Source organism: Pleurodeles waltl, chromosome 12 (genome assembly GCF_031143425.1).
Source record: "Pleurodeles waltl isolate 20211129_DDA chromosome 12, aPleWal1.hap1.20221129, whole genome shotgun sequence".
Lineage (NCBI taxonomy): Eukaryota > Metazoa > Chordata > Amphibia > Caudata > Salamandridae > Pleurodeles > Pleurodeles waltl.
Genome location: NC_090451.1, coordinates 534,113,241 through 534,138,044, shown reverse-complemented (window position 1 = coordinate 534,138,044; position 24,804 = coordinate 534,113,241). Strand labels below are relative to the sequence as shown.

Here is a 24,804-nt window from a genome sequence, read left to right as displayed (position 1 = left end):
ATGGGATCAGATGGGGAGAGTTTGTATTTTTTTTTATTTTTTTTTATCAGCTCTTAAGTTATGACCCTAGCCCTAATAGGATCCTTAAATATATATGTGCTGTGTGTCGCAGCACGCCCTTTAACATAGTGAGATATTGTGTATCCCTATGTGGGCTTGAGTGTACTGAGGTTGAAATCCTCCTCTAGAGGCTCTTTATGTAATTCCACATTGTGGGACACAGAAGCTCTGGCTATGACCTTCTGATAAGATGTAGCGTCATCAGGAAGAGAGGGGCGGGCAGGATACTAGTCCAGATCTGTGTCCGCTGGGGGATCATCGACATATCAGGGGTCAGCTTGTGGTGGTGGCCCAAATGTATCTTGTTTCCCACTATACCCAGCAGTATCTGATTGAGGAGATCTTTGAGGTGAGATGTTCAAAGGTTCTTCCACAGACTGCAGTGGCGAAGGTGAAGCTGGTGGTGGTGGTCATGGTGAAGGTGGTAGGGCTGGTGGAAGGGGCAAAGCGTGATGTCCTTGTCCACAATCTTCCACTGTTTGGGAGGAACCACGATGTCCAAAGCCTCTTGACAAGTTAACCTCCTTTTAGGTGTGGAGGTGTCGGAGTTGAAGCTTTAACAAGGATAAGTCCGGAGTGGGGCTGGATGTGGATTTGTTTCTGTTTAACATTCAGCTGTATTTGGAGATGAAGGATTGGATCCACTGATATGTCAGAACCAGACTTAGAGCTCGACTTTGAAAGTTTCAGGACCAACCCAGATTTCAGCTTAGGCACCGAAGCTCTGCTCAGTGTTGAGGCCGTCGACATGGACGGCAATGTTTAGCTTGGTACTGAAGGTAGAGTAGGCACTGGATGTTGTTCTTTGGCCAAAGTACAAGATGCTAAAGGCTTCGATTGAGATTTCAGTGCTGAGATGGAAGGCAGGACTTCCAAACTATTTGCTCGGTAGCGACCATGGGCGGAAGGCAGTGGTGGAAGGAGGGCCTCTGATTGTGGATCCAGAAGGGCTGAATGTCCCATATGATGTAGGTGGACGGGGGATACCATACTCACGAGTTGCTGAACGGGTGTGTGACGTCCACCATTTCCAAATCGTCTTTGAGGTCAGACCCAGAACTGCATTCAATGGAAAACTCTTCTTCCTCCGCTGATGGTTGAAGACGGCTTTAATCTTCATCGGGGTATTCCTGACCAAAGATGTCCGGAGTGTCATTGATGGCTTTGGTAGACACATACAGGCGACAAGCTCGATAGTCCCGAAGAGTTTCCTTCAAGCTGAAGTATTTGCAGGTGTCACAGTCCGCTTCCCTGTGTTTAGGTAGTGTGATGGAGTCCAAAGGAGGGCCCCAAAGGGTGAGGCACTACGAGGGGCAGGGTCGAGGCAAACCGATGTAGATGTAACTCGATACTTAGATGGGAAACACAATCGAAACAGTACCGATGAGAGAAATGGATTACACAAACCGAAAGGCGAACAATGAGTGAGTCAAAACAGAGCAAAGGCACACACGTCTGAACTTAACAGCAGAAAGCAACAATCTAACATTTGAGTTGATGCCCATGCGCATTATCACCAAGAGCAGGGAGTCACTACCTGGTGAGTCTAAAGATTTCTTCGAAGAACAAAAATCTTGCACACATCCTGATCCAACACTAGATGGCAGGAGTATGCAAAGCATGTGTATCTACTGCCACACATGCTTCAAACATAAATCTATAGTTTATTCTGTACTAAATATTTATGTTGAATGCACCTGCTCTGAAGAAATTTCATGCATCAGTCTGAAATTATGTAACTGCTATGTACAACGCTGTGTCACAAAACAGATGAGTCATCATATTTTTTTTTTGTTTCACAATTTCTTATTCACTTTCTGTTTACTGCATACCAAAAAAAGGACAGATCTTATTTCAACTCTGTTCACCACTATAAAAGAGTATGTGATAAAAAGTAGAGGGCCCGGATGAGAGGACATATCAGAAATAGTATATATTTACTGTAAACAGGAGAGGATATGTCACTTAAAACTGTATATAGTTGCAAGGGTTTCACGTACATAAGAGGCAGATGTGTATTGTAACTTAGATAACCACTCCTATACAGTTTCAATTGACTTGGTAATTGAAACAGACCCTTAACCTGTTGGAGAGAATTTTCTGAGCTGAGTAATTTTCTTAAAATAATCTTTATACTCAGTAGACATTCAGAGTAGACTCTATCCAGTGATAAATCAAAAGTAGGAAATGCCCATTTCTTTGAGGAAGGTAATTGCAGAGGTATTAGCTACAACCAAGAGCTAGCTATTCATGAAAAAAATCCAAAAACGCATATTTTTCATCTCCCTTTGACCAATCAAGACTACACTCATGCTCTTCCGCTCCAAGAAGAAATACTCACGTTCCTCCACAGAACTCAACAGAGGCGACAGAGCCAGCAGGTCCAGAGGGGTCTGCCAGCATTTCTTCCACAGAGATGCCAACAGAGACAACACGCACTGGATCTGGGTATGTTTCATCAAACACCGCTCTCAGGCCCTGGATGGCTTTGGCAGCTGCCAGGGGGCAATCTTTAGCATACACAGTCTGTAGGCAGAAACAAAATCACTATAGGGTTGAGGAATATCGAATATAGACATCTAAACATACAATCTTAAGCACTCTAATGCAAACACATTCATATTAGAACAAAATGAATAGATTTAGTTTCACAGTTGCATTTTAGAGAAACATCCCTGACTGAGTTTGGCTGTGGTTATCCCTTCAAACAGAAAGGTTTAGAAATTGGATCCTCTAGACAACGATGGGCTGGTTTTATTTCCATGTTGAATTTTATGAACTGTAAAGTTTTATCAACATGTTTTCTGAAAAGTAGCTGGCTACCAAATACCATGCCCAAGATCTGAATTCCAGATTTAGTGGAAATGCTACAGGTGAGGCCAAGCACTGTTAAAAGGACATGAAAAGAGAATGATTTACAGGTCTTAAATGCTGTATCACTTTGGTGTCATTATTTTTGCTGTGCACATGTGGGAGGCATCCCTCCACATCAGTGGGGAACTGTGCATGGCGAGGCTGTGTTCCTTAACCATTTCATCAATCCAATGAGAAAAGATGAAGACGTTTCTGGTGCTTTCAATTTCTTCCCCTTCACAGAAATAACTTCAGGAAACGTCACCAGATTTCTCTTGACTAACATCTTCATTCACAAATGTTAATTTGCTGGGATCGTTTTAACCAATTTTATGAGCTTCTCTTTAAAATTAAACAGGAAACAATGCTTTTTCTCGGGTGACATTAGTACATGGAATATGGCTGAAGCACATTCCACCAAGGACTATTATGTTGGAATTTGGTGCCGAGAACGAGTGATGATTCAACTAGGAAAGGTTCAGAAGCACCTCTGTTTGGGACCATTTAGTGATCTCTCTCATCTGCAGGGGCATCCTCATCCTTGGCAGGATCGTCGACATGTTCTTCATTAGCCAACTCAATCATAGACATCACATTAGGCAGCAGGGAACATTGGAGCTTTGCATTTATCCTGTCTGTATTCTTCTGTAGGGTAGGGTAAGGCAAGCCAAGGAACGCTAGGGTGTTCCACTGGTGTCAGAGATAGTGCAGGTGGAGGGAATGAAGCTGGCTGAGATAACAGATGAGAACATCTGATAAAAAGTCGTCTATCATTCTTTGTTGAAATAACAGGAAATCTGGTAGAAACGAGATTCAAAGAGAATGTGGGTAGCTTAACTCATGGGGCAGAGGTAGTGCCAACAGGGGACAGTGGGGCTTTCCAATAGGATTTACCACCTATATCTAATATTGTTATTTTTCACTACGCATACAAAGGATTTTAAAGCGAACAGATGTGATGCCCCAAGACGGCATTCCTCCTGGGTTTCAAACTCTTGCAAGAACTATATTGCTGTCTTGACAGGTGGTGGAAGTCCCTGTCATCAAAGCTGTTGTCCCTAGTAGTCATTGGCAAGAAAGACTTGACTGATAAGGAGGTCATTAGCACAGTGCCCACTGACTGGAGGTAATGCAGAGGTTAAAGGAGCTTGTTGATGCAGAAAGTCTCTTTGAAGAGGTGTTTGTTTTGCCAGCTCAATATTCACTTTCATGGACAGACTCATCAATTATAATAGGCTTTATTAAACACACTTGGAAAACCTAAGATACTTCAAGAAGATAAGATTCCAGATAGAGATGTAACCTCACGACTCCTAGCAAAAAGAATCCATTGCGTTTTTAATTTTCTCATCCACCATCTTCGTACCCCTGGGAAAGAACACAACCCAAGTAACTTAGGAGGCATATGGCTTTCAAGTAACACTTAATACCTCTCCATCATACAAGGCTGTTACCACTCAATATTACTTTAACATATTATGGCATAAAATAAAACACAAAGTAAAGTCTCTGCAGCTCCCAACATCTGGATCAACTGCTTCACATCTTGTTTCAGCTCACATGTACAGATGCTGCCCTCCCTTCTCACTACCATGGCCCAGCTAGCATACCACTGAACAGATCATGGGATAGAGTGGACACCTTGGTGCTGGCATACCTTGGCGTCTTTGATGATCTCATTAACGATCTCCTCAGTCTTCTTGATCTCAGCAGTGGTCATAGCACCCTTGGCAGTGAAGTCAAAACGCAGCCTGTCTGGAGCAACCAAAGATCCTCTCTGATCAGCCTCCCCAAGGACAGCACGCAGTGCAAAGTTCAAGATGTGTGTTGATGTGTGGTTGCTCATGATTGGGCGGCGCCGGGGCTGCAAGAAAAAACAATATGGAACATGATCTGCAACCTACAGAGCACTGCACATCACCAAGATTGGAGGGAAACAGAAGCTCACAAATAAACAAGTTACATTAATATTTTTGAGTGTTCTTCCTCTAGGACGAGCTGATTCATGGCAACACATCTATTGATTTCTTGGTAAATATTTAATCAAAGCCATTTACACAATCAGTGGAATGGTACATTGGAACCAAGGTTACAGCAAACACGACAAAGATGTGTTGACTATTGAAGTGTTTAGCTAGAGTTGCTTTTTTAATATCTGGGCACTGCAGTGGTTTGGTGTGCCTGTCGTAGCTTTCCCGAGGCTGCCAAATGTCCGATTTCTACGTTCTCTACGTGCAAAGGTCTGCCATTTTCTGTCTCAGATGCGTACTGTGAGTAAATCCCGGTTTACATGAGGTACGGAATTATGAGTTTGGTTTTATTTAATGCAGACAATAATTGCTAAATTTCAGTAGAGCAAACCAGCCAAAATTTAACAGGGGGAAATGTACGATATTAACCGAACAATGTGGATTTTGGTGCGGATAAAAATCTGCATGTTATTCTTCATAAACTCAAAATAGGTTTTATTCATTGCACTCGATAGATAACTTACCCTGTGGTATCGCTATTTATCTGGGGCGATAAATAACGTCCCAACTCGTAATCAGCCCCATTGACTCATGCAGAATATGGCAAATGTTATTTACCCAGTAAGCGTCTGTCTGTAGCATGTAGTGCTGTAGATTCACATGCTTTGTGAGTGCGGGGAAGCCATTTTGGCCATGTACTGGACACAGGTGACCACCTATGTCCAGCTACATAATGGTAACTCTGAACCTGGGCACGTTTGGTATCAAACATGTGGGAATCATCCCCCAATTTTGTTGGCAGTATTGGTTGTATGATTCCATGCGCACTGGGGGCTCCTTAGAGGACCTCCAACTTTGGTCCTACCAGTTCAGGGTTTTCCCAGGCAGCCCGCGCTACTGCCATCCTACAGGCGGGTTTTTGCCCTCCTGCTGCTTGAACAGCTCAAGGCCAGGAAGGCAGAACAAAGAATTTAGGAGAGGGAGGCAACACCCTCTCCCTTTGGAAATAGGTGTTACATGGCTTGGGAGGGGTAGCCTCTCCAAGCTACTGGTATGCTTTGAAGGGCACATTTGGTGCCCCCTTGCTTAAACCAGTCTGCACCAGTTCAGAGACCTTCAGTCCCTGCTCTGGCACAAAATTGGACGGTGGAAAGGAGAGTTACCACTCCCCTGTGCATCACCACCCCAGGGGTGGTGCCCAGAGCTCCTCCAGTTGGCCACTTGATCCTGCCATCTTGAATCCAAGGTGGGCAGAGGCCTCTGGGAGCATCCGATTGGCCAGGTTAGGCAGGTGACATCACTGCCCCCTCCTGATAGGTGGTCACCCTGCTAGGTGATCAATCTCCCTTATAGGGCTATATAGGGTCTTCCTCCTGGGTAGGTACTTAGATTCGACGTGCTGGATTCCAGCTGGACTCCTCTGCAAAGTTTACTTCTACTTCTGGCCACTGGAACCGCAACTGGAATTGAAAGGAACCTACAATCTGCAGCTCCAGCGACGACTTCTCTTTGCAATATTGTTTCTCCGGCTCCTTCCAGCAACTGCAACATTTCTCCGGCTGTGCATCCTCTGAGGGCGGCAAGTCCTCAGTCTGCACCAACAAGCAAGAAGGAATCTCCCTTGGAGTGAAGGAGTCTCTCCCCTGCGTCCGCAGGCACCAACTGCAATGAGGACTGGCCGCGTGGATCCTCTCTCCTGCAACTCTGCGTGGATCCTGCAACACAGATGGTGGTCTTGAGTGGTCCCGTCTGACAGCTGTCCAACTTTGGAGGTGGTGAGTCTTTGCCTCACCTTGCACAATGGTACCCCTTGTGCACTGCGACTCTTGTAGCTGCCAAGGCTTGTTGGCTCTTCTTCCAAGGGATCTTAAGGCTTCATGTAGCCCCGGTCTCCAGCACTCTTCCCTGCAATGTGTGGTCTCCTGCCTGCTGCTCCAGGGATGTGGAACTCCTTTCCAAGTGTGCTGAGTGGGCCTCACTGCAACTACTATGCCTGCTGTCTGAGTTGCCTGTGGGAGCTGCATCCATGATTTCTTGCCCCTCACTGCTGGGGGTTGCCTGGGACTCCCCTCCTTGGTTTGAGTCCCTACCGGACCGTCCTGGTCCCCAGCAGCTCTGCAACTTCTCTTCTGCGACTCTTGCCTTTGTCTTGGCTTGTTGGTGGTTTTTCGACACCACTGACTGACTGCAACTCTTCTTCTGACGTGGGACATCGACTGCATCACTTCTGGAACTCTTCCTCTGCTCCTGTGCACCATAGCAAACTCCTGATCTTCACTGTCGACCTGGTCTTGCATTTCCAGAAGGGTGGGTAGTGGCTCCTGCCCCAACCAAACACTCCAACTGGAACTGGGCTTGGTCCCCTTCATTTGCAGGTACTCTTCTGTCTGGAGACATCTTCCGTTTCTTGCAGTCTTGCTTGGGTCTTGCACAGTTCTTTCACAAAGTTTCTCTGTGGGTTTGGGAAAAAACAGGTAATTACCTCTTCTCTCCTGGTCGCCGGGGGCACTCTGGTACTTACCTTTTGGGGTTCCTAGTTACCCAGCTCCCCTCTACAGATTCTATTTACCTCGGTGGGGGTCCATCATTCACATTCAATTTTTGCAGTTTATGGTTTAGGCTCCACCTAGGGTCACCATTGTCTATTGTTAATGCACTGTTTTGTATTACTTTCTATGCTCATTCCGGACAACTAAGGTGTATATAATAGTGTGTTTACTCACCTGATAGTACAGTATTGCCTGTATGGTATTTTAGCATTTGTGTCACTAAAATAAAGTACCTTTATTTTTGTAACACTGTGTGGATCTTTCATCTGTATAAGTACTGTGCAACTGTAAGAGGTATTGCATGAGCTGTGCATGTTTCCTAGATAAGCCTTGGTTTCTCATCCAAAGCTACCTCTAGAGAGCCTGGCTTCCTAGACACTGACACTGACTGCACCTCAATAATAGGGGATAACTAGACCTGGTTGGTATAGTGTGATAACACCATAGGTGCTTACCACACTCAAGGCAACTTCCTACAGTCACGAGGTATGGTGACTCTTCCTCTTGGCTTGCAATGCGCGTGTTCCTCAACTGTAATGTTATACTGTTTTCCGCTTGGTTGGTGAGAGTGAAGTGTAAAGGGTAATGTATTCTAAGGAGATGAGAATGTGAAAATAATGTAATGTTTAATGTTGCTAACTGTAACAAAGACAAGTTTCTGGGGAGAAAGGTGGATGGGTGCATGTGAATCTACTCCACTACATGCCACAAATGGAGGCTTCCTGGGTAAATAACATTTTCTGTTTGATGGCATGTGTGGTTGTAGATACAAATCCTTAGCATAGACTGGGGGATGCATTAACCTTATTAGCACGATGTTGAGATTCCAAGCAGGGGTCGGAGGGACCCTCCGTGGTATAACTCTTGAGGCCCTCTAGAAAAGCTTTCATTACAGGAATATTGAATATAGAGGTGTGTTCTCTATTTTGCAGATTTGCAGTGTCTGCCGCCAGGTGCAGCTTACTTAAAGTGAAAGTTAACCCAGAGTTATGTAGACAGAATAGGTAGCAGACAATGCTTTGAGCATTTGCTGTTAAAGGATCAATATGTTTTGCATGGTAATAGTGAACAAAGCAGTTCCACTTTGACGCACAACAAGCTCTAGTAGTGGGTCTTCTTGCTTCCTTAAGAATATCCATAAACTGCTGGGGTACATTTAAAAATCCAAATTCTAAAACCTCAGAAGCCAGATTGCAAGATTGAGAGATCCGGGGTTTGGATGCTGTACTGCTCCTTGGTTTTGGGTTAGAAGGTCCTGCAAGTTAGGAAGTAGCTGGTGTGGGACTACTGAGAGCTTCTACTGAGAGCTCCAGTAGAGTGGTGAACCATGGTTGCCTGGCCAATGTGGGAGCCAGCAAGATGAGGGTTACAGACATACGCTGAAGTTTGCAGATCACAAACGGAAGCAGTGGGAGAGGTCGAAAAGAGAAAGCAAACATCCCTGACCAACTCATCCATAGGGGGTTGCCTCTGGACTGTGGGAATCTGGAAGTGAAGTTTTGGCATTTGGCGTTCGCTGCTGTGGTGAAAAGATCTCGGTCTAGGTGGCCCTATTGTTGGAAGAATGGATTGAGAACTTGTGAATCGTGTTCCCACTCGTGGACTTGCTGTCGTCTCCTGCTGAGGAGATCTGCAAAGTTGTCTGCCAAGGTATGTACTCTGCTAAAAGGTGAATGCTGTGTTTGAGAGTGTACCTCCAGACGATGTGGGCTAGTTGTGATATCTGAGGTGACCTAGTTCCCCCCTGTTTTTGCAGATAATATATGGTAGTCATGTTGTCTGTTTTGATGAGAACCACTTTGCCCTTGAGGTGAGGAAGGAATGCTTCCGGCCAGGGTTGGAGGATTTATATCACCCGACTGAACCAAGCAGATTGCCACTGGGGACAAAAAGATCTACGGTCTAGTTTGTCCCACAGACAACTAGACATTAAATCATGTTGTAACGGGATGAGCTAAGGCCCTTTGGTACTCACAGCCAATCAGGGTGGCTTTAACAAATTTCACAACCATTGGACTTCTGCAAAGGCCTGTGAATGGGGGACTGGCCCCAGGCCAGAGTTGGCTGGGGAAAACATGAGCCTGCCTCCAAGACAAGCATTTTAATTTCCATTGGTTAATTAAACCTGGGAGTGGCCTTTCTCTGCTGCTATTAGCCATAGGTATCGGCATGATTCAGAAACAATTTCTTCCTGTGTTTCCCCAGAAACACGCTGGTAACTGGGAGCTCTGAAGTTGCTGCAACAGTGAAGGGTACAAACCAAGTTCTCTGAAGTGTGCTAGAAGGTTAGAGGAAGTGGAGTGAAGGTTCTTGCTCCAAGCTTTCCTGCCTTTTAGGACTTATTTGGTAACCTGTTGTTCCCCAGGCGTTCTCATCCATGCTCCTCGTTACTCTCAGGTCTTGTCTCGCCTAAGCGGCCCCAAATATTCTTCACACCCACTTGTTATATAAAACCATTTCCTTTAAGGACAAGACAGGTTTGGGGTCCTCCCTTCATGTATGTTGAGAAATGTCATTTGACTGCATATTCCCTGAACTCAGCAGTTCCTCTCGATAACCGACAGCTGTCTGAGTGCTCTCGAAGTGAAATGCTAGGCTCCATTGTATACCCTTTGCTGAAAACATTGGAAATTGAAAACTTTGCTACACTCTACATGAAGCACGCTTACTCTGCTTCATGTAGAGTGCAGTTTGCAATAAAACTACATTTTTAATGAATATGTATAAGCACGCTGATTCAGGCTGCAAACCTAGGAGCATGCAGAGGCAGATGCTCATCGTAACTGTCGCAACTTATGTGCACCCAGAGCTGCCAAGTTTCCCAGGCCCATGCATGATGTGCTGCTCCAGTTCAGATTTTTTCCTTTGAATTGTGGGACTTGTAGTCCTGTTTTATAATGCAATAAACAAGACTACAAGTCCCAGAATTCAAAGAAGAAAAAAAAAAACACTGGCAAACACGCCAAACCCTCAGTGACCTTGACGGCAAAAACGTCATCTTGTCTGGCATGCTGCTCAATCGCTCCGTCACCCTAGCCTCCGTTTATGGCCATAAGACAGACAGCCCAGAATTATTTGCAGCGGTCTGGCACCTAGTCACCACTCTAGGCCCAGGCATCATTTTGGGGAGGCAACTTCAATATCATCCTGGACCAGGACGTAGAACACTCAGGCTGCACCAGATTCTTTAGAATGGCCGTATCTCTTTCGCCTCCTCCCACAGCTTGGTTTTAGCCCACAGTCCCTAAGCCTAATTAGACTACTATACACCTCCCTTATGGCTCGTCTCCGCCTCAATAGTTACATTTCATCCCTGTTACTAGGGGCACCAGACAAGGGGGCCCTTTATCTCTAATCCTTTTCACAATAGCAATTGAGCCGCTGACCACCCTTTTATGCTAACACCAAGCGCACCAGGGCCTCAATTTCATTGCTAGGAGAATATCCATCCCCATGTGTGCAGATCACGTCACAGTTAATGTCCGCAACCCCCGGATGAACCTCTCCCCTCTCATTTGAGAGGGGATTCGGCGCGGAGGCCACTCAGGGATCCTCATCAACTAGTCTGCATTATTACCCTCCACCAAGGTCACGCACCAGTTCGAATCTTAATACTCGCTACAGCAGGCAACTGAGCCAGTCCGATATTTCGGAATATGGGTCATCAAGGAAGATGACAAACTGAGGAGGGCTAATTACGGAAAGGCCATGACCTGGCTTGAAGAGCACATACAGGCCTGGTCCAGGAAACCCCTAGAGCTGGCGGGCAGCATTGCCATAACTAAAATGATTATATTGCCTAAGTTTAGTTACTTCTTTAACAACATTCTGATCCTGCTAACGGAACAATATGTTTAACCTGGACAGACAGACAGCCAAGGATCACATGGGAAACGTTAACGTAGCTGTCTCAAGGAAGCAGACTCCGTGCTTCTGATATGCCCTTTTAAGCTTGGTGTGCCCAGGAACTAAGTCGTACACTTCTGGCTCCACCCCACTATCTTCCAGCCACACAATGCAGTGAAGGCTGATCAGGGGGCTTCATGTCCCTTGGCCACCCCATTCTACCTATGGGGTAAGACCACACATCCTGAAATAGACACAGTGGCTTGCGCCACTTGGGTCTGGGACGGCCTGCAGAGACAAGCCTGGCTTCAATGCCTCTACACACCCACTATGACATTAGCTCAGAATCTCCAGCTCCCCCCGATGGCGGATCAGGGGACAAGCCAGTGAGCACGCCACAGGGGACTCTGATAGCGGGAGATCTATACCCTGATGTGCAATTCATTACATCACAAGGCAAGGAGATTCAATCCACCACCCAGGAGGCCCTTATCTATGACCAACTCTGTTGATCGCTGAATACTATGGTCCTGGCGTTGCTCCCTCATCCACTGCCCATTTTCCATGCCCTGGACCACCTACTCAACTCCCTCCCCACAGAGGCTCCTAACTTGTCTGTATAAGGTGATGTAGGAGAAGGAACCTATGTGACTTTACTGTGACTTGTCGATAGGGACAAAAGTGAGTGGTGTCTGAAAATTCTGCATTCTTGCTGCATGTGGGTAGGCTATTCTTAACTGTGTTGAGTACGGCCCCAAGATATGGCTGTATCTGAAAAGGGTTCAAATGTGAATTTGAAAATGGTTTGTGAAACCTAATAGGTGAAGCAAGTCTGCTGTGGTTTGAATATGACAGACATTGTTCGAGAGAGTTGGCTCTGATGAGCCAGTCGCCTAGATACAGGTACACATTAATTTTCTGCCTGCAAAGGTGAGCTGCTACCACCGCTAAGCATTTTGTAAACACCTTTTATGCTGTGGTGATCTCGAATGGGAGAGCTTTGAATTGGTAATGCTGCCCCCTTCTGACAACTGAGATATTTGCAATGTGCTGGGTGCATAGGAATGTTAAAGTAGGCATCTTTTAGATCCAATGTGGATAAAAGTCACCCTGCTGTAGCAAAGGTAGCACATCTTGAACTATGACCATATGGAAATGTTCTGATATGCTGTAATGGTTTAAAACCCTGGGATCTAGAATGGGTCTGCAGGATCCATCCTTTTTGGGCTTGATGTTGTATAGGAACTGGTTCTACTGAACCCTTTGTTAGTAAAGACTGCACTTCCTGCTTGAGGAGAATGATGTGATTCTGTGAGAGCGAGGTGGAATGTTTGGAGGTGTGGAACTGTCTCTATCGTATCGCGACCAAGGGTCTGTATCCGCATGGAAAAAGAACAGTCATCCTCTGTGCTTTCGGTGTTTGTGAAAAGAGTGATGTGAGCCCTGTGGGGAGATATCAAGGGGGTCACCCTGAGAATGTGGTGGAGAAGGAGTTTGGGGTGGTGGGGGATTGATTGGTGGTAAAGATGTATATGACTGTGTCTCACCCAAGTCCTTGAACATCTTCCTCTGTTTGACTGGACACATAGTTGTTTCTAAGGCCTCCTCAAAAGTAAGCTGTAGTGTGGTAGGAGCGGTAGTGAGCCTTGACCAAAACTCCCCATTTGAGTTAGGATGTGAAGCTGTGACTGCTTTTCTTGGAGCTGTTGCTTCATTTTCTGAAGAATTGTTTTAGACTCCGGAACTGTATTAAGTCCAATCTTTTCCAGTGCCGAAGCACTTGATTTTTTGTGCCTAAGTTGTCGGTGCCAAAACAGTTGGTGCTGGAAGCTTTTGCTGCAAAAGCTGACGACGTTTGGTTTGGTGTGGAAGAGGCTGTTTTGTTTTTTTAGTTTTGGTGCAGAGACTTAGGGCAGGGCGTCCAAGAAAGTTTTTCGATGCCTGCCATGGCCCGAAGGCAACGGTGGTGGCTCAACAGCCTTTGCTTCCATACTTGTGAGTTTTTTGGTTGGAGCAGGGTGATTTTTACTCACTATTTGTTGACCAAGAGGGATTGCCTGCATTTCGAGAGCAACTTCGGCTTCCCAGTCTGAATCTTGAATGGAAAAGGCCTCCTCTTCAGCAGCTGAAGCTTCATGAAGTTCCTGCTCTTGTTCAGTGTACAACATGGTGTTGTGAAGTCTGAAAATGTCTGGCGTTTCCTCAACTTCCTGCCTCTGCGTTTCTTAATGGCAGGCTCTTTTATCTCGCAGAGTCTTTTTCGACCGAAAAGACTGACCAGTGGAAATTTGGAGTGACACTTCGGACAGAAAGGAAAAAGCATCCGTTCCATTAGGATTTCATTCTCCAAGATTTGGAATGGAGAGAAAGGATGTCCGAAGGGTGCGGCCCTAAGGGCCTCGATCGAAAAACTTTGAATCAAATAAGATTTCTTCAGTCCCGGAATGCAAAGGGCTAGAGTACTGCATCCGCTGAACAATACCTATGGAGAGGTTTCACCGAACCGAAGAGGCCTAAAAGTGGTCTTGAGTCAGAGCTCCAAGAGAACACGACCAGACCAGACAGCAGACTAAAACAATCTGAAAATGGAGTTGATGCGCATTGCCAGCAAGACGAGGAGTCATTCTTCCTTGTGACGCAAAAAACTTTGCTAACAAAAACAATTTGCAACCTCCATGACCCACCTCTAGATGGCTGAAGTATTCAGAGCATGTGTGTCTACAGCCAAACACGCCAAACATATTTGTCCAATCTTTTCAATTCTACGAAACTTCTAATCCGAACTGTTAGGGCCGTGTGAAGTCCCCCAGTCTAACTGTGATAGAAATGTAAAAGGTTTATTAGTTAGGCCTGTAAAACAGTTTAGAATCTTTGTGTAGATTCCTAAAAAGGTCCCAACTACTTTAAAAAGGTCCTATGGCACAGATGAGAGAGTCCAGGAACTCAACATGACACCCTTACCAGTAGCTCATTATGAAGCAGCTCAGGAACCTCTGTAAGGCCAGCAACATTAAAACTGACTCACGCCCTATAAAAACTCAGCTCCAGGAGCTTCTTGCGGTTTTTGAAGCCACCCACATCACATAGGGTGCTGTCATCAGCCCAAAGGGTGAGGTGGACAGTGATCATGAAAGCGGGTGTAGTCCACCACAACTTGGTAGGGAAAGTGATGAGGTGCCCTTCACATCTACCCTAAGACTGTACCCAGAGTGCCTCCTTCAACTGAGGGCAGGACATGCCACTCAAAGCACAGAGAAGAGCTAGAGGGTGAAGAAGTTATTCGTGAAATACTAACCGGAAGGGCAGCCCTTGAAGCCAAAATCTTGGATATAAAAAGGAAAGGGCTGAGATGGGGTTAGATCCCATGTGCTGCTGCAGCAGAATAAATAGGAAGAGAGAGGAAACTTTTGATCCCAAAATCTCCAAGGATTGCCCCAAAATTGTTGAGGGTGATATCACATCACAAAAAGGTTCATAGCCTTTGAGAGGGCTTGTAAGATGAGGACGAGTCTGCCAATGCAATGGGGCTCTCTACTTTGAGATTTGGGAGCTTTTCTCAGGCAAGTGCAATGATAGACTCCTTACACCGAGTTAGGAAAAGACTGAGTCATATGACCTCATGAAGGATACCCAGTGTGAGGGCTCTGGACTCACTTCTGAGGAGTACAGAATTAGGTTCAGGAAGACTCCGGAAACCTCAAGTCAGTCCTGCGTAGATTTTGTACACTTTTTAGTCAAAACACTAGGAGGCTGGTTGAAAGGTAGCAAGGTGCATGATTATGAAAGGCTCTATAGTTTGATTATGACGGAGCATCTGTTGAGTAACTGTACCTCCGAAAAATTTGGGGAAGAAGGCAGACCCCTGGGTCAAAACAAGAATGTCCAGGAACACCCATGGTGGGCACAACCAAAAGAAAAGGGTTGCTAATACACCCCCCTCCCCAAGAGAAAGACACTGGGCACAAAGGGGAAAACCCAAAGAGTCTTCTAAAGGCCCCCAAAAATCTACTAAGGCCCTGGGACTCTTACCAATCAAAGGGTGGGTACCAGGGTAAGAACTGAGATCCCAGGAAGGCTTGGTGCTTCCATTGTAAGGCCAATGGCCACCAAACCGGGGACACTTCCTGTTCCAAAAAGCCCCCCTCTAGTGCACCCTCAGCTACTGCTGGGATGGTAAGTCTCCAGATGGGATCCTTGGTGGACTCTGACAAGGTAAGACTACACACAGAAGCCACTTTCATCGCAGAGGGTGAGGTGGATGTAGCAACCCTAGCTATCTGGCCCAATAATCTACTGATGGATACAGGTGCACGTGTCACTATGGTCACTGAAAAACTGATATTCCCAGACCAATACATAACAGGACAGACTTACCCAGTTATCAGTGCTGATAACATTGTCAAGTTTCATCCCATGGCTATGGTAACCTTGGGCTTGGGAGGGGTTACTGCCCAAAAGAAGGAGGCTGTGTCCTCTGCAATTCCAGTAGAATGTCTGTTAGGGAATCTGGAGACCTTAGAATGGGCTGAGGTAGAGATGAAAATCCATGCGGCCATGCTGAGACTACTTTAATGGGTGTGCGTAAAAACCAGGACACAGAGCAAAGACTAGGATGAAAAAGAGGTGTTGGAGCCTGGAATAATGTCCCGACCCTCCAAGAGAAAAGGCAAGAAGTCTGGGAAATCAACTTCTGAAGAAACACAAGCTCAGGTCACCTCTAATCAGGGAGAAGACCTGTGAGCCCTCGAGGGAACTGAACCCCACAAACGTGGGCTTTACACAGCAGAGCTCCTGTGCCCAGGGGGACACGCAGGGGAAGATCTCTGTCTGGGACACAGGACCTGTCCCACTCTTGAAAGCCTAAAACAGCAACAGCTTTTCATACACCCTTCACTGCCCAACAGCAAGCTGACTGCGGGCAAGTCCTGAGGCAGTATGCAGAGCTCTTTTCTTTGACCCCTGGCAGAATACCTGGTGTACCCAGGATGTGGACACTGGCAACAGTATGCCTATTAAGAGTAGAATTACCAGTTTGATCAAGTCAAGGAAATTTACCAGAACTGAAGTAAGCAAGATGCTGGAAGTTGGGGTGATTAAACCCTCTTAAAGTCACTGGGTTAACATAGTGGTCTTAGTCCCTGAATCTCATTCCAAGGGACGAAAACCAGAGCTGAGGTTTTGTGTGGCCTACAGGGACCTCAATGCTGTTACTAAGACAGATGCTCATCCTATTACAGGGGCTGATGAACTAAGTGACAGGCTGGGTGCAGCCACATTTCTCAGTACTTTTGATTTAACATCAGGCTACAGGCAGATTGGCCTGGCCCCAGGAGTCAACAAGAAAACAGCTTTCTGGACCCTGGATGGCCATTACCAATCCACTGTAATGCCATTTGGATTAAAGAATGCCCCTGCCACCTTCCAAAGGTTGGTAAACAAATTCCTTGCTGGTTTGGAGTCTTACAGTGCAGCATATCTAGATGATATTGCTGTCTATTGCTCTACTTAATAGAATCACCTGACCCTTCTAGGAAAGGTCCTTGAGGCTCTGCAATAGGTAGGCCTCACTATCAAGCCAAGCAAGTGCCAGACAACTTGGGCCACCTTGTGGGTGGATGCCAAGTTCAACCTTTACAACCCAAGAGCCAGACAATTCTGGACTGGGAGGCTCTAACAACCCAGATCAAAGCATTCCTTAGCTTAACTGGGTACTACAGGAGGTTTGTGAAGGGGCATGGCACTACTGTGGCACCCCTCACAGAACTCACCTCCAAGAAGAAACTAAAGAAAGTAAACTTGGCATTGAATTGTCAAAACGCTTTTGACACCATGAAGGAGGTACTGTGTTCAGCACCTATTCTAAAAGCTCCAGATTACCAGTTAATTGTGCAGACAGATGCTTCTAAGCATGGCCTTGGACCGGTCCTATCACAAATCAACAATGATGGCCAGGACCAGCCTGCTCCTTTCATTAGCAGAAAGCTACTCCCCAGGGACCAGCGTTGGAGTGCCATTGAAAGGGAAGCATTTGCTGTGGTCTGGTCCCTGAAGAAGTTGAGACTATACTTGTTTGGTACTCACTTCATTGTTCAAACTGACCACAGATCTCTTAGATGGCTGATGCAAATAAAGGGGGAAAATACTAAACTGTTGAGGTGGTCCATCTCCCTACAGGGTATGGACTTTACAGTGTAACACAGACCAGGGACTGACCTTGCCAATGCAGATTGTCTTTCCTGGTTTTTCCACTTAGACAATGAAGACTCTCTTGTGAAAGGTTAATCTCATTCCTTTTCATTTTAGGAGGAGGGGAGTTGTGTAGGAAAGTACCCCTTTTGGACATGGTCACCCCCACATTTTTCTTATAAGTGTGCTCAGACTGTTTTTACAGGGATCCTGCTAATCAGGACCCCAGTGATTGTGCTCTCTCCCTCTGAATTTGGCTGCCTAGGACTTTTGTGCACTCCACAACTGGCATACTGGTGCCCTCTGTAAGTCCCTAGTATATTGTACCTAGGTACCCTGGGCATGGGGGCACCAAAGGTTCCCCATGGGCTGCAGCATGTACTGTGCCACCCATGGGAGCCCATGCAAATGGGGTCTGCAGGCCTGCCATAGCAGCCTACGTGAAAAGGTACATGCACCCTTTCACCACAGGTCACTGCACATCACCCCTATGGTAGGCTCTCCTAGCCTAGAGGGAAGGGTGCAGGTCACTGAGTGTGAGGGCACCCCGGCATAAGCAGAGGTGCCCCTACGAACCCCACCTCCATTGCACTGGACTTTTAGGTGCGGGGAAGCCATTTACCCGTGTACTGGGCACAGCTACATAATGGTAACTCCGACCCTGGGCATGTTTGGTACCATAATCATACCCCATTGCTCTTGCAGGTATTGGTAGTATGAGTACATGCCCTCTGGGTGCTCCTCGGAGGACCCCCAATTTTGCTCTTACCAGTCTTCTCGGGTTGTCTGGGCAGCCCGCGCTGCTGCCACCCCTCAAACAGGTTCCTGCCATCCTGCTGCTTGACCAGCTCAGGCAGGGGAAGGTAGAACAAAGGATTTCCTGTGGGAGAGGGAAGCAACACCCTCCCCCTTGAAAATAGGGGTTACAAGTTTTGGGAGGGCCACCAGTTTGCTTTCCTTGCATAAACTAGGTTGCACCAGCTCAGTGACCCCCGATCCCTGCTCTGGCGCAAAAATGGACACAGGAAGGGAGAGTGACCACTCCCCTGTCCATCACCACCCCAGGTGGTGCCCAGAGCTCCTCTAGGAGGCCACTCGATTCTGCCATTTTGAAATCAATATGTGCAGAGGTCCCTGGGAGCATCTGAGTGTTCAGGTGGAGACGTCAGAGACCCATCCAGATAGGTAGTCACCCTGCTAGGTGACCAAACCCCCTTTTAGGGCTATTAAGGGACTCCCTTGTGGGTACCCAAATTCGACGTGAAAGACTCCACCAGGACTCCTCTGCATCGTTTACTTATACTTCTGGCCCCTGGAACGGCAAATGGACCCGTCAGGAACCAACAAGTCTGCAACTTCTACGAAGACCTCGCTGTACAACATTGTTTCTCTGGATCCTTTGAGCAACTGCAACATTTCCCCGCTTTGCATCCTCTGAGGTCGGCAAGACTTCTGCCTGCACCAAGAAGCAAGAAGGAATATCCCTAGGAGTGAAGGAGTCAATCGGCTGCATCTGCAGGCATCAACTGTAACGTCGTCCAGCTGTGTGGATCTGCTCTCCTTTGGAACCACGTGGATCCTGCATCACAAGTGGTGGTCTGGAGTGGTCCCCTTGGTCCTCTCTGCCAGCTTTCCAACTTGGGAGACGGTGAGCCCTTGCCTCTCCTTGCAGGACAGTACCCCTGTGAACCGCGACTCTTGCAGCTACCAAGGCTTGTTTTCGCTTGATCCAAGGGATCTTCAGGCTCAGAGTAGCCCTGGCCCCCAGCACGCTTTCCTTCCAAGCCCAGTCTGCGCCAGCGACGTGGGAATCCTCTCCAGGTGTGCTGATTGGACCTCACTGCGACTTACTGTGCCTGCTGCCAGTGGGTTGCCTGTGGGGGCAACAACTAGTTCTGTTAGCTCTCCTGACTGCCAAGGGTCACCTCGGACTCCCCTCCAAGGGTTGAGTCCCCTGGACCTTGCTGGTCCTCTTCAGCCTTGCAACTCTTCTTTTGCTCCTCTTGCATTTTCTGAGGCTTGTTGGTGGTTCTCCAACACCACTAACCATCCACGACCCAACCACCAACATGGGACACCATCTGCACCGCTTGAAGGACTCTTCTGCAGTTCGAGGTCTCCACAGCTGGTCTTCTTTCCCCACTGACCCAGATCATCTACAGATGGGTGGGTAGTGGCTTTTGCCCCCACTGGACACTATCGTGGAGTGGACTCCATCCCCTTCTTTTGCAGGTCCTCTTCTACCGGAATCCACCTTTGGTTTCTTCTAGTCTGGTCCTGTTCTTGTACAATCTTTTTTCCAAGTCCTCCTGTTTGTCCTACGGGAGACCAGGTACTTACCACTGCTCTCCTGGTCGCTGGGGGTCACTCAGGTACTCACTTCTTGAGTTTCCTAGTTCTTCCAGCTCCCCTCCAGCAACTCCATATCATTAGGTGGGGGGACTTCACTTTGCATTCCACTTTCTTAGTATAGGGCTTGGCCCTCCCCTAGGGCTGTCACTATTTTATCTAATTCTTGTCAATGCTCGTTGGTGCAATGCTAATTATCGCCAACGAGTGTTGGGCTCGGAGTGTTACAAGTTGTTTTTCTTCAAAAAAGCCTTTTTTTCGAGTCAGAGGATCGAGTGACTCCTCCTCTCGGTGATAGGGCGCATGGGCATCGACTCCTTTGTTAGATTGTTTTTCCGCATGGGGGTGAAGTAAGGAGTGAAGAATTGTGTATGTACAAATATATATAGAAAGTAAAGAAGATGTCCATGCAATGTACATACATATTTACATAATGAAGTACTACAACGACTACAGGCTTCCGTGGAGGAGGGAGGGGGGCATGTGAATCTGCAGCACTACTTGCCACGAACAGATGTACACTGGGTAGGTGACATTTTCCGTTCAATGGCATGTGTAGCTGCAGATACATATGCTGTGCATAGACTGAAAGGCAGTTCTCCTCCTGAGTAAGCGGTGGTTAGCCTGTAGGAGTTGAAGTAGTTTGAAATAGTGTTTTAAGCACTGCTGGACCAACATTTGCTTTGTGTCGAGATAAAACATCCACACAGTAGTGTTTAGTAAATGTGTGTGGTGTGGACCATGTGTCTGCTTTGCATATGTCTGCCATTGGTATATTTCCTAAGAATGCCATTGAGGCACCCTTTTTTCTACTGGAATGTGCTTTTGGAGTTACTCATAGATGCCTTTTCGCTTTGAGATAGAAAGTCTGAATATATTTTACAATCCATCTAGCTAATCCTTGATTTGAAATAGGATTACCTTTATGGGGTTGTTGAAAAGCAACAAAATGTTGTTTATTTTTTTCTAAAGTCTTTAGTTCTGTCTACGTAATACTTTGGAGCTCTTTTGAGATTAAGGGTGTGGAGAGCTCTTTAAGCAATAGAATCTGGTTGTGAAAAGAAGACTGGCAATTTAATATGAAAGGGTGAAACCACTTTTTACCTAAAGTTGGATTTGTCCGAAGTACTACTTTGCGTACTTGGAAGAAGGGTTCTTGTAAAGTAAATGCTTGAAATTCACTTACTCTTCTTAAGGAAGTAATTGCTACCAAGAAAGCAACCTTCCATGTGAGAAATTGAAGAGCACAAGAATACACAGGTTCAAATGTTGGAGCCATAAGTCTTGCGAGTACGATATTGAGATTCCAGACAGGAGCTGGCAGAGTTCTAGGTGGAATAACTCTTAAGGCCCTCCATAAAAGCTTTTATGACAGGTATTCAGAACAGAGAATTATGTTGTCTTGTTTTGGAGGTAAGCCGATATTGCTGTTAAATGAATTTTAATAGATGACTACGCTAGGGGCCATATGTACCAAAGCATTTTCCATTGACACAGAATGGGTAAAACCCTTTGATACATCTGGCCCTTGATTTGCTCTCTGTAAGTGAAGCAAATAAACAATATCCTGTACTGATGCTTTGAGTGGATCAATGTTTTTAGGTTGACAGTAATATACAAAACGTTTCCATTTAGCTGCATAGCACTGTCTAGTTGTAGGTGTGCATGCTTCTTTTAGAATGTCCATACAATATCCAAATTCTAGTGTATGACTTCAGGAGCCAAATTGCAAGGTTTAGCACACTGGGATTGGGATGCCTGATTTGACCTCTGTTCCGAGTTAACAGGTCTGGTCTGTTTGGAAGCTTGTGATGTGGTACTACTGACAAATCCAACAGTGTTGTGTACCAGTGTTGACGTGCCCACGTGGGAGCAATAAGTATCATAGTGAGAGAAGCGTGACGCATCTTGCTGACCAGAAATGGAATTAGTGGGAGAGGGGGAAGAGCATAAGCAAATATCCCTGACCAATTGATCCATAGAGCATTGCCCTTTGATTCAGGGTGCAGTTACCTGCACGCGAAGTTTGGGCATTTTGCGTTTTTCGCTTGTTGTGAAGAGATCTATGTTTGGTGTTCCCCACATGTGAAAATATTGTTGAATTACTTGTGGGTGAATCTCCCATTTGTGTATTTGTTGCTGCGTCCTGCTTAAGAGGTCTGCTAGTTGGTTGTGTATCCCTGGGAAATACTCTGCTAATAGTTGAATACGATTGTGAATTGCCAATTTCCAAATTGTTTGTGCTAGAAGGGTCAACTGGGATGAATGCGTGCCCCCCTGTTTTTGCAAATACATCGCTGTCATGTTGTCTGTCCTTATCAACACTGTTTTGTATGTGATTTGTGTTTGGAATGCTTTGATTGCTACGAACACTGCCAGCAATTCCAAGTGATTTGTGTGGTATGTCTGCTGGATTGAGTCCCATTCTCCCTGAATTGTAAGACTGTTGAGATGGGCTCCCCAACCTGTCATTGATGCATCTGTTGTGATTATTGTCTGAGGCACTGGGTCCTGAAATGGCCACCCCTTTGATACGTTGGTGTTATTGCACCATTGCAGAAAGTTGTAAGTCTGGCAGTCCAACATTAGATTGTGAAGTTGACCCTGAGCCTAAGACCATTTTGTTGTAGGGGATCTCATGTTAAGACATGCATTGGTGACTCTTGCTATGCATAATGCCATCATCCCCAGTAACTTCATGATAAATCTTACTGTGTAAGTTTGATTGAATTATAATTGGGATAGGAGGACGTGGAACGCTTGAACTCGTGTATTTGGGTAGGCTAATGTTGACTAGGTGTTCAGAATTGCTCCTAGATATGGTTGAATTTGTGCTGGCCGAAGGTGAGATTTCAGGAAACTGATTGTAAAGCCTGTGTAGTGAAATACTGCTAAATTCGTTTTTCACCATTGGAAGGACTATCTTTCCCATAAGGGTAACTTAGGGGTTACCTTGAAATATATTTTAATTGTAATTTACCATTGGGAGCAGAAGATAGAATATATGAAGTTTGGGGTCTCTGAACTTACAATTTAAAATACATCTTTTGGTGATGTTGGTATGGTAGTTTGAAAATGTCACTTTTAGAAACTGGGCACTTTCTTGCATAACCATTCTGTGACTCTGCCTGGCTGTGGAATACACGTCTGGGTCAAGGTGACAGTGGGGCTGTTTCTGAATTCACTCGAAACAGTCACACAAAGGGAGCTGAGGTGTGTCCTGCATATCCTGTTGGGTCTTGCTGAGATAGAGTGGTGGGAGGAGCTGACCCTTGCACCTGAATAGGGCTGTGCCGGTCCTTAAAGCAGTCTACAACCCCCTTGAATGTGTCTGGGGCCAGGGCAGAAAAGACAGGGTCTGGTACACTACAAAGACTTCTCTTTGACGTTTGCCTACTTCAAAGACAGACATGAGAATTAGTACTGGACCTCTGACCCCACAAATGAACACTGCTGGACTGAGGACATTCTGCTAGGAAGAAGAGCTGGATGCTGTAGCATGGACTGCCACTCTGCCTGCTGCTTTGTTGTGCTGGCCTACTGCTTCTGTCTGGGAGTGAAAGGACTGGGCTATGCTTTCTACATCCTGCTTTCCAATGTTTTCCAAGGGCTAAAACAGAACTTGCCTCCTGTTAAGAAATCTCAGGAATTCAAAGACTTCATCTGCCAGTGCCTGGGCTCGTCTGATGAGAGCCCTGACTTGCCAAGTGGTGCAAACTCCAGTCACTGGGCCCTTGGAAGTGAAGACTGGTGACCTGATGGAGAAAATCCACTCACCAACGTGGTGTGGTGGGGGGAAAAAATTAATATATATATATATATATATATATATAAAAAAAAGACAAAGCGCCTGTCCGCGGCTGGAGAATTGACGCAGCGCCTGTCTTGCGGCTGCAGAATCAATGCAGCGTCAGTTTCACCATGGCTCCATCAACACAAGGCATCTGGATTTTTGACGCATCGTCCATGGGACATAAATTTCTCATCGATCCTGCATCACAGTAAGGAACAGAGGCTGCATGTCCAGAAATCAACGCAACGCCTTTCTTAAGAGGAAAGAATCGACACATCACCTCCCCTGCCAGTAAGGAACCAACGCATTGCCTCTACTGCGAGGAAAGAATCAACCCATCACCCCCCACTTTGCTTTTCAGCGCCTCCCTCCCCTTTGGACCACATCATCTTTGTTTTTAACGCATCCCAGGTACTTTGTGCTAAAAAGATACAATAATTGGTTCCTATGAATTAAGACTCATTTCAACTTTTAAAAAGTGGTATCTTTACTTGTGTATTATTTCCTAACTGGTGTGTTGTCAGTGTGAAGTGTGTTATGTGCTGTGTGTAAATACTTTACACATTGCCTCTGAGACAAGCCTGACTGCTCCTGCCAGGCTACTGAGGGGGTGAAGCTGGGGTTATCTTAGCTGTGTGACTCCCTTACGCGGCGGAGAGTGAGCGTCCCTACTTGGACAGGGTGCAAACTACTGCCATCTAAAGACCCCATTTCTAACAAAGCCAAAAAACAAATTCATTTTAAAAAGTCCTAATAAAATAACAAACTTTATCGAAAGAACATAGTTTTGAACCGCACCTGCTCATGGAACAAAAAAAGAAAGGTGGGGATAATACATAACCAGTAGTCAGAGACAACTACAACATATCTGAACCGTGACTAGGGTAAGTGAGTGCTAGAACGATGACTGCAGCATAATCAAGGTAAAAGAAGAAAATAGGAGGATACTAGGAATAAACAAAAAAAGAAATCTGCAGTGGTGAGTTGCTGGGAGCACTGTAAATAATTGCTGGGCTTTGAGAGGAGAAACATGCAGAAATAAGAATAGTTTTGGCACCACTGCAGGGTTAAAATCCACAGAATGCACATTTAACTGGAAGGGGTGCATAAGCGACTGCGAAAGGGATGAAGTAGATGCTTCTGAATGGGCAAGAGGAAGTTAAAAAATAAATTTGCAGCAAGTGCATGGCAGTGGGTG

At 46.1% G+C, this 24,804-nt stretch overlaps 1 protein-coding gene across 1 annotated transcript in view; it reads right to left on the bottom strand.

Annotated features, from left to right (window-relative positions):
• AARS1 (alanyl-tRNA synthetase 1) overlaps nucleotides 1–24,804 on the bottom strand; it is a 328,287-nt gene that overhangs the window by 111,098 nt on the left and 192,385 nt on the right. Inside the window, exons 14-15 of the mRNA XM_069217537.1 lie at nucleotides 4,571–4,777; nucleotides 2,402–2,586 (exon numbers count right to left, since the gene is read on the bottom strand). Coding sequence (XP_069073638.1) covers nucleotides 2,402–2,586; nucleotides 4,571–4,777 — 392 coding nt within the window. The remainder of the gene's footprint in view (nucleotides 1–2,401; nucleotides 2,587–4,570; nucleotides 4,778–24,804) is intronic.